Here is a 12802-nt window from a genome sequence, read left to right on the forward strand (position 1 = left end):
GTGTGCGATTGTACAACTCGACCCATAAAAATAAATTTTTTAATGAAAAAATTTAAACTTTCTATGGAGTAGCAATTTAAGCTTGGAACACGTTTTAGACCTTGGAATAGGCATTTTAAGGTTTACAATTGACAACTTAAACCCTTGGATTTCAAGGCTTGGAGTAGACTTTTAACGCATGGTAAAGGAAAGTTAAGACTTGAATTGGTGACTTTAAACCTTGGCGTAGAGAATTTAAGCCATAACATTGACATTTTGACGATTGTAGCAGCTTGTTAAAACATAAAGTTAAGCCTTTGGATTAGGAAAGTTAAGGCTTGAAGTAGTGATTTAAGCCTTGAAATGAGTATGTGTTTGGAAACATATATTTTATTTCAAATTCTTTAATATCAATTATGAAATCATAAATAAACAATTTGAAAATAATAAGATTTAACAAGTCATTCTCAATTTTTAACTTTAACTATATTGAAAATAAAGATGAAATTGATTATTAACTCAAATCTAAATTTAAATTTTTTGATTTGTCAAACACTAAAAACCTGCAAATAAAATCATAATTTCTAAACATAACATTAAAAAATTTAAAATAAAACATATGTTATCAAACACAACCTTAGCAAATTTTCGAAAAAAAAAACTCATGAGAAAAAAAAAAACTAAAAACTGAAAATCATGTGGTCCACGCCATTACTCAGGTGCAAACTTTCTCCACTTGTTTGTCAAGTCTTTCATCATTCCCCGCACTTCCATACTAACTGAGTCGCTGGATCTCGCTCCGTCAACTCACTGACTCATCTCCCAAATCAATCGGCGACTCAAATCATTCTTTGTACTCACTGATTTAACTCAAATCATATAATCGAATTCCATTTCTCTTCAAGGATCACTGATTAGGTAAACGCCAATGATCTCTTCGATTTCTTCTGCTAGTTCTGGAAACCATGCTATTTGTGATGCCTAATTTTCGTAATTGATAATCAATTCTTGATTAACTGCTTCATGCAATTAAGTTTGATGCTAGTAGCTTCATGCAATTAAGTTTGATGCTAGTTCTTTATATTGTGATTCGCAGATTTTGAGTGCTTTTTGTGTTGAATTGGGGTTTTCTGAAAAGAATGGTAAACACTTGTCAAAGTTTGAGTTTGTAAATTATGATGATGATTTAAGATAATCAAATTGATGCTTTCATGGTTTGTTTATTTGTTTAGAATTACCTCCTTGGAGCTTTCAAACCTGCTTGTCATATTTCTATAACATTTGCCGATGAAAAGAATCGAAAGAAGGTAACTGTACGCTTTTTTAAGTTAGTGTTTGAAAGAAAAGGAGCATGATATATACTCGTAATTGTTCAATCTCGTTGAATTGTGTACAAAGAGATATAGTTATTTTTATCAAATTTTAATTAGTGAAAAAGAAAAAAATGTATGGAAGAAATATATGGATAATTGGATAAGAGCAAGGGGTTCGTTGATGAAATGAAATGAAGAATGTGGGACTATTGCTAAAATATGAAATGTGTCAAATTCAAAGGGAAGGACTAAAGAGGCAAGTGTGTCATATTCGAAGGGACAAAGGGGGTAAATGGTTTTTATCTGTATTTTGTTGGTAAAATTGTTATTAGTTATGGTGTTGAAGGTGATTTTTGATTTGAAATAGCAAATGGACTTATTTTGTTATATTTAATTGGCCGTTGCAAGTGTTTAATTGGTTGGTTGCATTTACTGATAGGGTGTAGTTTATGGGTTGCATATTTTATGTTTGAATTAGGTTCCAATCAAGAAAGACAATGGTCAAACTATCATGGTTCCGCTTTTTCAAAGTCAAGAAAATATTATTGGCAAGGTATGTTTGTTATTTGAGTTTAACATTGTAGTGATCTCAGGTGTGCTAAAAGATCGTGAGATTTTCAATCTTAGACTTGCTGATTTCTTTTTCTTTGAATAATTTAGATCTCCGTAGAACCGGTTCAAGGAAAGAAAATTGAACACAATGGTATAAAGGTGGAACTTCTCGGCCAAATAGGTATGCATCATTATTTTTCACTAGGATTTTGATATTCAATTGTGTTTCTTCCATGTTGTCCCGTTCCTTTCCCTCCCTATATGAGTTTAGTACTTCTAGTTGTTAGATTTACATTCTTCACTGGCAATATACTCATGTTGGGCTATCTTAGAACATATATTAATGTGTAATGGTGCATGGAGGTGGCGCGTGTCTTGGCATACTTTATCTTTGGAGTGCCTTTTCCATGAGTTGTAACTTTGCGATGAGGTTTTCTTTCCCTGACTGATGGATTATTTAGTTATTTTATATTTGACATTTGCATGTTATGTTGTTTCCATATTCTACAATTATTATCTGGCAATATTTGTAACATAATTTTATTTATTTTCCTTTTCAGAGATGTATTTTGACAGGGGGAACTTTTATGACTTTACCTCTCTAGGTGAGTGTTTATTCTGTGTTGGTATTGCATATGATAATTTACAAGAGATTTATTCTACTTCTATGTGTCTTTTTACTTGATCTTTTACCTTTTATAATTTATCATGTGTATGTTCATATCTTTTGTTAATAATAATACCTTCTCTGAGGTTATAACTATAAGCGAAAGATTTTATCTTCATAAACCAAGCACTTGTAGCTTACTTTTCTCTATCTTCAAAGAAAACTGTATAATTGCACCTTTTGTCAAGTCGATTTTTTTGGATGGATGAAAATTGTGAGTTGAGCCGTTTAAACTATTCCGAATGCTTCGTAGTATCAAAATGTCCACAACTCATTTTCTGATGAAGCAATGATCCCTCTAGGAGCTATCTATTGTAAGGCTAATATCCCAGCTCGAGATTATTCTGATATGGGCCTTGTAAGTAGAGAGGTTGGAAACCATTTGTCTTGCACTTGAAGTTGCTATTTTTGTTTTCCAGTCATATAAGAGTCTTTGTGGTGTGTATATTTCTAATTCCTAGCTTGACTTCTTTTGCGGTCTAGGTTTTCTGCATTGAATTTCAGTCTGAAAATTGTTATAAAAAACACAATTATGGCGAAGCTTTATAAATCTTACACCTCATAATTTCTTCCAGTTGGTAGGCTAACAGATACTGATGAACTTTCTTGGAACAAGATAATTGTTTGTGAATTCAACTTTTGTTGAGAATGTGTGCTGAAGATGGAGTAGAGTTAAGATTTTAGGTTAAGGCATCGAAGCCCTGAGATTCAAAGAAAATTAATTATTGATTGTGTTGCACCTTGATTTTTGTGGTTTTCAATATGAATTCATAGACTTATAACTTTTGTGGAGATTAGAATCTTCATAAGTGCAATAAATGCAAAAAGTGAAGTTTGTGATGCTGTTATGCTAGAAAGAAAACTACATTGGTCTATTTATTTTTGGCTTCAGGTTAATGATAGAGATAGTCAGGGTTTCTTGTGAAAGTCAAAGTAGAATTTATTTACTATAAGGTATATATGAAAATTTTTTATGATGACTGAGAGTTTTTGACGTTCAAGGCTACGGGATCCTTTGTTTTATTTTTTCATGTTGGATTTTTGGAGACATGTGATCCCTTGTAGAGAAGAAACTTAGTGTTTGAGATTCCTTGGGGGGCCGTTAGTTGTATCAATTTTGTTAATGTATTGAAGCTCTTTGTACTTGATGTTTCTTATGTATCCACTTTTCTTTTTCATTGTTGCAATTCTCGAGGCCTTGATATGAGAGATGTAAAAGCTTAGTTTATTAATTGCGATGCTGGGCTTTAAGTTGATATGTCCTCGGCGTGTTTAGATGATTCCTTTCTGGTTTGTTAATAACCGCTTCCTTATTAGTTAACCTTGCCAACCAAAGAAAATCTGGGATCTGTGATGTTTGTGTCACTTTGGGTGGATCTTAATGTGAGTGATTGAGGTGGGAGAGAATGATGGTTTTACAATTGTAGTTATTGTGTGTAGATCTAATGCTTGTCTTCAGGATAATGATTTGATGGATTTTCCCCACTAAAATCAAGATTGTGAGCTGATGGATTTTCCCCTCTTAAATGCTGACATCACTTGGTTTGATGTTGAGTATTGCAATGTTCCTCTTGGATCAGATAATGGGTATATTTGTGCGTCCTTTAGCCTGGTTCAATGAGATCTTGTATTTGGTTCATATTAGTTAATACAAGGGTATGTGGGTCCTCCTTTTAGATCTGAGAATATGTGGGTTCTTCTCCTTTTAGGCTCACCACAATTTTAAGATGAAAGTTTCAGATTTGTGCAATGCATGTGGTTTAGGGTTTGACTGTTTCTAGAATGACGAAGTTCAAATTAGTCAGACCGGTTGAAATTGTAAAATGCTGAGGAATATTGGGGTAAAGGAAGTAAAGGGTATTAAGGTTATCTCTCTCGTTGATGAGGCAAAATCTTTAAGATTGTGAGTTGGAGCATTAGGGAGACAATTTTATATGAGTTGGAAGTTTCAAGTTTGTTTTTAAAAGTTGTTTATGGAAGGAGTTGTAGTAGTTTTGGAAGGACTCTAGCATTCAGATTAATGATCGTATTATGAAAATGATGCTATTTATGACTATTGCGTCCCACTCAATTTGCTGAGCTTTTGATAATAAATGTAGCAAATTGAATGTGACGGGGAGAGTTTCTTCTATTTATAAGTCTTAACAAAGGATGAAGATGTTCTGCATCTTTTTCATTATAGGCTATTTGGGATCTAATTTGTGCGAATAAGAGTTTTATAGATAGGCCATAGGTTATTTGAGTTCTAATATACGTGAATAATAGATTTTAAGAGATAGGCCATATGAAATTGATGAGCATGGAATGTTTGTTTTCAGCTTTAAGGTTGATAAATTTCTTTGTCCGGCTGTTTTACCTAATTTTCCAACATCATTAAGATGTGGTTGCAAAGAATTTGCTTCAATTTACCTAAAACCTTAAAAACACTGTGGCTTCTCTCCAAGTGCCTCCACTATAGGTGCCTTCTTTGTGGTAAAAAGGGCAACTTGCTTTTTGTGGAATAATCTTGACAGGGAGATTCCTTTCTGTTGATTTTCTGAATTTTTTTCATTCATTGATTACAGGCTGGCATCATTAGCTTTTTGTTGAGGTAGGTTTTTTGGGAATTTCCATTCAAGAGGAAGATTGAAAGACTTGACTGATATCCCTTGACCTTTGTAGACCAATCTTATTTTTCCTGGGTACCACATGACAAGGATGGTAGTCTGTACTTCATAAGTTGCTTCCTCCTGGAATAGTTGCTATTAGCATATGCTATATGGTGCATGTATTTCTGTTCTTCTGCTTTAGAATTTATATCAACTTAATACTAGCATAAACTTTCAAAGGAGGCTATCACTGGGGCATTAGAAGCGTTTTTACATTACAAGCTTGCTACTTTCTTATAACATCAGATTTTTTTTGGCTACTGGAATTTGATAATCCCAACTTTTTTCTCCTCGAACCTTCTTACATTGCATTTGAAAGGCCTACAGAATGGGATTTCTTCCAGTATTTAGCTTCTTCTGCTTTTTTTGTGGCTGCTGAATGCTGATGCTGGATAATTTTGATAAATTATAGCAAATTAAATTAGGTTCCCACCAAGGGGGGAAAGAGGTGTTTTATGTATACAAAAGGAGGGCTATGGAGTATGGACAAAGTGGGTTATGCCCTAAAGCTATTGTAGAGCTTCTGCATGGGTGGGTCTGACCATGTTGTTGTAGTGTACTGGTAAGCTTACCTCTGTAAATCAGGTTGATATTCATCTGATCCTGTCGTTATACATGTGTTAGCACATCTAGGATAATCAAATAGATTTTATTCATGCAGTTCTTTTGTAAATCAGAACATGGTGTATGAAAATAGTTTGTATACTGACTTGTTCATGATTATGTTTGCAGTTCGTGAATTAGATGTCCCTGGTGAAATATATGAAAGAAAAACATATCCCTTTGAATTTTCCACTGTCGAAATGCCGTATGAAACATATAATGGGGTGAATGTAAGACTTAGGTACGTTAATATTCTGAAACATCATTGCTATCCCGAAGGTGGTTTTTGAAAATATTAATTTGCAGTTAGCTGGAGCATACATTTTGCATTTTCTTGTTTTCATAATTTTCCATTAGTGGCGTTCTACACCTTGTTTTGACTCTTCCTTGAGTGAAATCATATTGTTTTAAAAAAAACTGGTTCTGGAATTTTTGTTGCACATGTTTTCTTCTGTAATATGATCTGGTGATGTGGTGTTTAACTGGATTTTTCCTGGCGATCCTTTAAAAACGGTTTGTTTACGGAGAGTTAAAACTTTGCAGCTAACTCAAAACACCCTCATTTTATGTTGCTTTGCTTTTTTAGTGTCACTCCTAGGACTTGGCTTTAGCTGCCAATGTTACAAATATTTATAATTTGATACATTTGCAGTTGTTTCAACCAACAAAAAACATTTTCTCAATTTTTAGTATGAATTGCCAATTTCCAACTTTATGACCCAATCTGCCTTTCTGCCATCTTTTGTAGAATAGAAGTTTACATTCAATTTCAATTACTTCTGTTTGTCGTGGAATTTTTTTTCACCATTTTGTTTCATTATTAAAATTGATTAGAAATTAGGGTATTCTTGTATTGCAAATCTCATGATTCTGTACATGAGCGAAGTTCATAAATACAACATTCTGAACAAATTGAATCTAGATTCTGGTGTTATAAAAGTTGAAGATTGATTATATTTTTTCCTTCCCAACATAGGAGATAATTTATAATGGGGAGATAAGACTTCTTGAAGTATTTGTGAAAAAGCTTCAAAAGTGTCATTGCTGAAGTTGTCACGTTTTGCGTTGTTTAGTTTGCCTAATTAAGTCGGGAGAATATTGAATCTAGTTTTCTGTCTTAATGGAGGCAATATCTATAAGGTAGCTGGGTAGTGGCTGTCATTTGTTGTAACTACATATTTTAAGTTTTGATTTGGAAAAGACATACAGCCTGATATTATGAGAAGTACTTTAGTGGACAATGAAGAAAAAGGGTAGTCCCAAGAAATACATTAAATAATGCAAGATATGTATCGAGAAGTAAATACGAACGCTTGGACATGTGGAGGGGCTACATAGGATTTTCTAATCACATGATTGATCTACATCAAGACTTGGCCTTAAGTCCCTTTCTTTTTGCAACAGTACTAGATGAGATTACTCGATTGATACAAGAGATGTACCTTGGTGCATGTTGTTTGTCGATGACATTGTTTTGGTGAATGAAACAAGGGAGTATGGTAAATGCTATGCTAAGATAGATCGATGAAGACAAGAGTTGGAATCACGAGGGTTTAGATTAAGTCGGAGTTAAAATATAGTACATGAAGTGTAACTATAGAAAAAACGAGATAAGGAGGTTGCTATAAAGCTAGAAGAGAAAGAAATCGCTCCAAGTGAATGCCTCATATACCATTGGTCCATATTTCAGTGTAGTAAGGACATCCAACAAGATCTAACCTATAAAATTAAGTGCGGGTGGTAAAAAATAGAGAGCGACTCTTGGTGATCGAGGTGTGCCCCTAAAAGTAAAGAAAAGTTTAATCGAACTACTATATGGATTAGAATATTGGACTTTTAGAAAGGATCATAGTGGAAGATGGGAGCGGAAATGGAAATGCTTCTATGGAGAGTGGGCATACCTTGAGGGATAGAATTCGAAACGAAGATATAAGGAGTTTAGGAGGTGCATATACTGAGAAAAAGATGAAAAAGACCCTTTAAAATGGTTTAGTTATGTGCAAAGACGGGGTATTAGAAAACCGGTAAAGTAGATAAAGAGTTGGAGCTCAAGGGACTTAAAAGAGGACGAGACAGACACAAGATCACTTGAAGGGAAAGAGTGAAAAAGGATATTATGAATCTAGACTTACAAATTGAGATGTTAGAAAATCAGAATGAATGGAAAAAAGATTTTATATGGACGACCATTGAATCTGATATATTGGGTTCAAATAGCCAATCTCAATTTATTTAGATTAACGCTCTACATTGTTCTTGATGTCATATATAAGAGCATTGTCATGTCATTTGTGTGTTCAGAAATATGTCAATGGCACTCTTAAAGATCTTTTAGGCTGCTTGGAGATTTTTACTTAGGATTATAGTATCATAGTAACTCATGCTCCTTTGAGTTTATAATTTCAGATATGCCTGGTTACATTGTCATGTTTCAACCTTCCAAAGTGTAGATGTACATTAAAAATCATGATAGAAGTGTTGCATATGCCTCCTCTTCCCCAAATAAGATTCATTGTGCTTTGTTTGAATGAGGTTTATACTGATGTGTTCCTCAGATATGTCCTCAAAGTAACCATTAGCCGAGGTTATGCTGGAAGCATTGTGGAGTACCATGACTTTGTGGTAACCTTCCTGTTCCTTTACACAATCCCTTGTTTGCATGTCTGATCCAGCATTTAATAGTCTTATATGTTTTTTTACCAGGTGCCATAATTGTTTTACCTTTTCTCACTTAACTGTACACCCCCCCCCCCCCCCCCCCCCCCACCCTCGGATTTTCTTTAATAGAAGCATAAGTTACTCTACAATCTTATGTATTCTGTGTCCGAAGATGTGTACTGATGTTTTTTTGGTCAGGCCTTAACCACATTTCATCATTATAATGTTCTGGTGCCCATATATCAATTGACGTGTGCCTCACAAACAGATAGCAAGCATGTTGTATATGCTTATCTGACGCTTTTCCTTCTATTGATAGGGGGTGTTATTTAAGCCTGGGGATTTCACAATTTGTTATTTTGCTGTAAAATCTGATCTATAATTTCTTTTATGCAGTGTAACTCTACTCGTTTGTTAACTGGTGATATTTTTAGATGAGTTTTATTAAGGAATTTCTTGTTGCTATGAAAGTACATAAAACCATAAGTACCATTTTCTGCAAGGTCCTCTATTTTCAGAAGAAACCTTTGCACGTGATTTATTGTACACTTTATTTCTTGTTGCTTTGAAGGTGCATATGTAAACTTACATTGAAGGGCTACTTAGTTCAAGATAACATGACTTGTGTATTGTCGACATGTCATTAAATAACTTTTGCAATGTCTTCATAAATGTTTAAACTCTTTCTCCATCACACATCTTGACACTTGAGAATTTACGTTGTTCCTTGTTGAAAGACATTGTCGCTTGTCAGTGTTTTTGAACTTCAGCAGAGAGGTCACTTGGATACTTCTGTTAGAATAGCACGGGCATGTGAATACTTGAGTTTGGATATTGGAACATAGTTGGGGGTAGGTGGATGGTTTTCTGTTGGTGTTATCCTGTGTTGGTCTGATTTCCTATAATGTCTGAGATATTTGGCATTTTATCCCCTTAACTAATGGTTTTGGTACAATTCAAACCTTAAATATGGTGGTCACTATATCTTTATATTATAGGTACAGTATTTGGTTTTTACCTTCTTGTTTCTTTTTAATTGCTGTTATGCATTTTGTAATCAAGTATGTCTTGGATCAGGTTCGCAAGTATTCTCCACTCCCAGCAATTAACAATAGCATCAAGGTCAGTTCGATATTACGTTTACTCTGCAGAATTCTTGTGTGCATAGTGCATTGAATTGACGTTGGTCTAAAAGTAAAAACATTATTTTGGTTCTATTGCTTCAGATTAATTTTGTTATCTTTTAGAACTGCGATTATGTTTGCAATTAAGTTTAGCAGCTAAAAATAACAATTTCTATATGGCATAGTGAATAAATTGATATTTTGGAATTTAGGTTTAGGGTATAATCTTTATAATCTTTGAATACTTATTTTATTTTTATACATAAGTCACTAGCCTAAACAAAAGGGGATGATGATAACAATAATAATCTAAAATCTATTTATAAGGAAAATAACAATAATAATCTAAATATGAAAAGATATTCTAGTCTCCTAAATATAAGGAAAAAATATTAATAGTTTTATTCTATTTTCCTACACATAGTGTAGACTTGAGAATCATGTTACTGTTTTTCAATAATAAAGTAATTTTTTATGTGCTTTTAGGCAACTTCATTGTACAGTAATTTTTTGTTGGCAGTGTCTTATAGTTGATTATTGTTTTTGTAGATGGAAGTTGGAATTGAGGATTGCCTACATATTGAATTTGAATACAACAAAAGCAAGTAAGTTGACAAAGTAATTTTTATTTATTACATGTCAGCTGAGTTACTCGAGTCCAAATAGTTGAGATTGCTTTGGCATTGTTGTTTTATGTCTGTTGTGTCTGAAATGATGGTTTATCCCCATATTATGTGAGGTGATGATGTCTGTGAAAGAATTGGCACGCCTTGTATTCCTTCGAAAAACAAATGAGCACATTATTAGTTCTAACTTTCTTTAACCTGGTTTCAGGTACCATTTGAAGGATGTTATCATAGGAAAGATATATTTTCTTCTGGTAAGAATCAAGATAAAAAATATGGATCTTGAAATCAGGCGTCGGGAGTCCACTGGATCTGGTGCAAATATGCATGTTGAGACCGAGACACTTGCCAAATTTGAGTTGATGGATGGGGCTCCTGTCAGAGGTACCCAAGAAGCTAACACCAATGTCTTTTTTGGCTTCATTTCATTCTGTTGATATGCTGAATCCCTAGTTATTTAAGCATCATGAATATATTCTTTTATTATGAAGAAGAAAAAAGAATCACCTACAATCATACGTAACATTTAAAATAACTCACGAATCCTAACCGGAGCAGTTCCAAAAACTAACCAAGATGGCATCAGTGTCAGTTCCAATTAGCCCAACTTGTTGGAAGTGTTACTAGTTACCGTGAAATATTGCTGACCACTACACTAACAAGCAATAAGAACTTGATATAATTAGCCACTCTACTCAAACCGACTTCCCAACAATAAATGACAGCATCTCTGCTGCCAAACAGCGTGCATGTAGTCTTGTAAAGTAGATGACAAACACGAGCTCACATCCAAAGTACAAATCCTCCCGCTCAATAAATAATTGCATTGTTTTCTAAGAAATTTTTTGCACTAGCTTGTACTTAATATTAAGTTTCTCCAATTTTCTATTTTAGCTTGTCCCGATTACTTTGCATCCTTTCTTTTTTTTTTTGGTAATGGTCTCAAGTTCTTTTAATTTCATCCACAAATATTTTTTCTCTATCTCCATCTTAACCATTTATTTCTTTCATCCACTTATATTTTATCTTATTCTCCAAATACAAATTAATATTTCACTATAAAAGAGGGTGCAATTTCATGGGGACAAAGGGAGTATATTGTAATAGTATACTCTACTTAAGCTGCAAATGGACACTCAAAGGATAGATGATCATTTTCGAAAGCTATCTATGCTATTCCATGATAACTTCCTCTCATATCGTGTCTTGCATATACAATTCTACAATATCGTATCATGTCAATAAACTTGTGCTACTCTTTTCCTCTACTTTTTTCGTATGTTAATCTTTCAAGAGCGTCACACTTTACCTTTTCAGCTTTTCTATAATGTATTTCCAAACAATGCCGTCTTCTCTTAACCTTCCTAATTTTCGGCACATGGAAAACCTATCCTTTGGGATTTTACAAACTAGTCTCCAATGTGCCTATAATATATGCATATGTCCTTCCCCAAAAACGCGGTCTCATAAGATTACTATTTCAGCTACTCTTGTGAGGGGCTGTTTTTTAGAGAGACAATCTCAAAACATGAAGTCCATATTTTTATGTCCTCTTTAAGTTGTATTAATTGGGCTATTTAGCCCATATATGTAATGCGTCTCTCGGAAAGACCGTCTCTCACAACAATTTGTGTTACTATTTTAGTCATTGGTGATACAAGTTTCCGAAGTTTAGTAAGCAGGAGTAGGTTTCTTCCATTTACACATATGATACAATGAACCACCTAATGCTTATGAGATTTGACAGTACCTTGTATCGTTGAATCTTTTGTTATATCTTACTCTTGTTGCCTCTACAGGTGAATCAATTCCTATTAGGCTCTTCTTAAGTCCATATGAGCTGACCCCTACACATCACAACATCAACAACAAATTCAGCGTCAAATATTATCTCAACCTTGTTCTTGTTGATGAAGAAGACCGTCGATATTTCAAACAACAGGAATTTACATTGTACCGTCTTGCTGAGAATTCGAGTTAGCTATCCTTTCTAAGCTCTAATAAAATCTGATAAGCTAGGTGACTCACTGATTCTTGATAAATAGTGTAAAGAGAGATGTGAGTTTACTCTTTTTGCTAGAAAGGGTTTGGTCTTGATGTATCGTCGATTCATTGTGATGTATTCCTGTTCATTTTCAATTTCTTTTTTGTCCGGTTTTTCTCTGTTCTTCATATTTAGCAATCTTTCTTGTACATTAGTGTGATTGTTTAATGTTCATATGCTGTCTGGAAGTTTCATTTCCAAGCTTAATGTTCATAGTTTTGTATTCCGCAATGAATTTTAATTTGTAGTTGGAAATAAGACCGCAAAAAGTGAATGAAAGAAATAAGTGGATGTTGAAGAGAAGCAGTTTCTTGACGAGTTAGAAAGAGAAAATGTGAGGATTAGAAACGTTTTAGCACTTTATTGTTTTATGTTTCAACCTTGAGGTGTTTATAATAGACCCGATGACTTGAAAATCATTTGATTTTGTAATCGTATTTGAATTGATTCGGCATAAAAAATGATTTATAATTATGTAAATACAATATGGACTCAAAATTCGATTTCAAATCAACTTAAAACACGTAATCTGAAAATCAATTCGTTTGATCTAAATGCACAACTCTAGGTATGGGTGGTATTTGGCTA

General features: G+C 33.8%; 1 protein-coding gene across 1 annotated transcript; it reads left to right on the forward strand.

Annotated features, from left to right (window-relative positions):
* The first annotated feature begins 657 nt into the window (after positions 1–657).
* Positions 658–12508, forward strand: LOC130823828 (vacuolar protein sorting-associated protein 26A-like). The gene is made up of 12 exons (XM_057688624.1): positions 658–897; positions 1076–1121; positions 1212–1286; positions 1771–1845; positions 1953–2025; positions 2405–2449; positions 5892–6003; positions 8318–8384; positions 9498–9542; positions 10094–10149; positions 10379–10554; positions 11970–12508. The coding sequence occupies exons 2-12, from the start codon at positions 1119–1121 to the stop codon at positions 12149–12151; spliced, it is 909 nt and encodes a 302-aa protein (XP_057544607.1). The 5' UTR covers positions 658–897; positions 1076–1118; the 3' UTR covers positions 12152–12508.
* Positions 12509–12802: the final 294 nt, after the last annotated feature.

Source organism: Amaranthus tricolor, chromosome 9 (assembly GCF_026212465.1).
Source record: "Amaranthus tricolor cultivar Red isolate AtriRed21 chromosome 9, ASM2621246v1, whole genome shotgun sequence".
Classification (NCBI taxonomy): Eukaryota; Viridiplantae; Streptophyta; class Magnoliopsida; order Caryophyllales; family Amaranthaceae; genus Amaranthus; species Amaranthus tricolor.

Coding starts and splice junctions, on each gene's coding strand:
- LOC130823828 (XM_057688624.1), top strand. Junction 1,846..1,952: donor AAGAAAATATTATTGGCAAG/GTATGTTTGTTA, acceptor TGAATAATTTAG/ATCTCCGTAGAACCGGTTCA. Junction 10,555..11,969: donor GGATGGGGCTCCTGTCAGAG/GTACCCAAGAAG, acceptor TTGCCTCTACAG/GTGAATCAATTCCTATTAGG.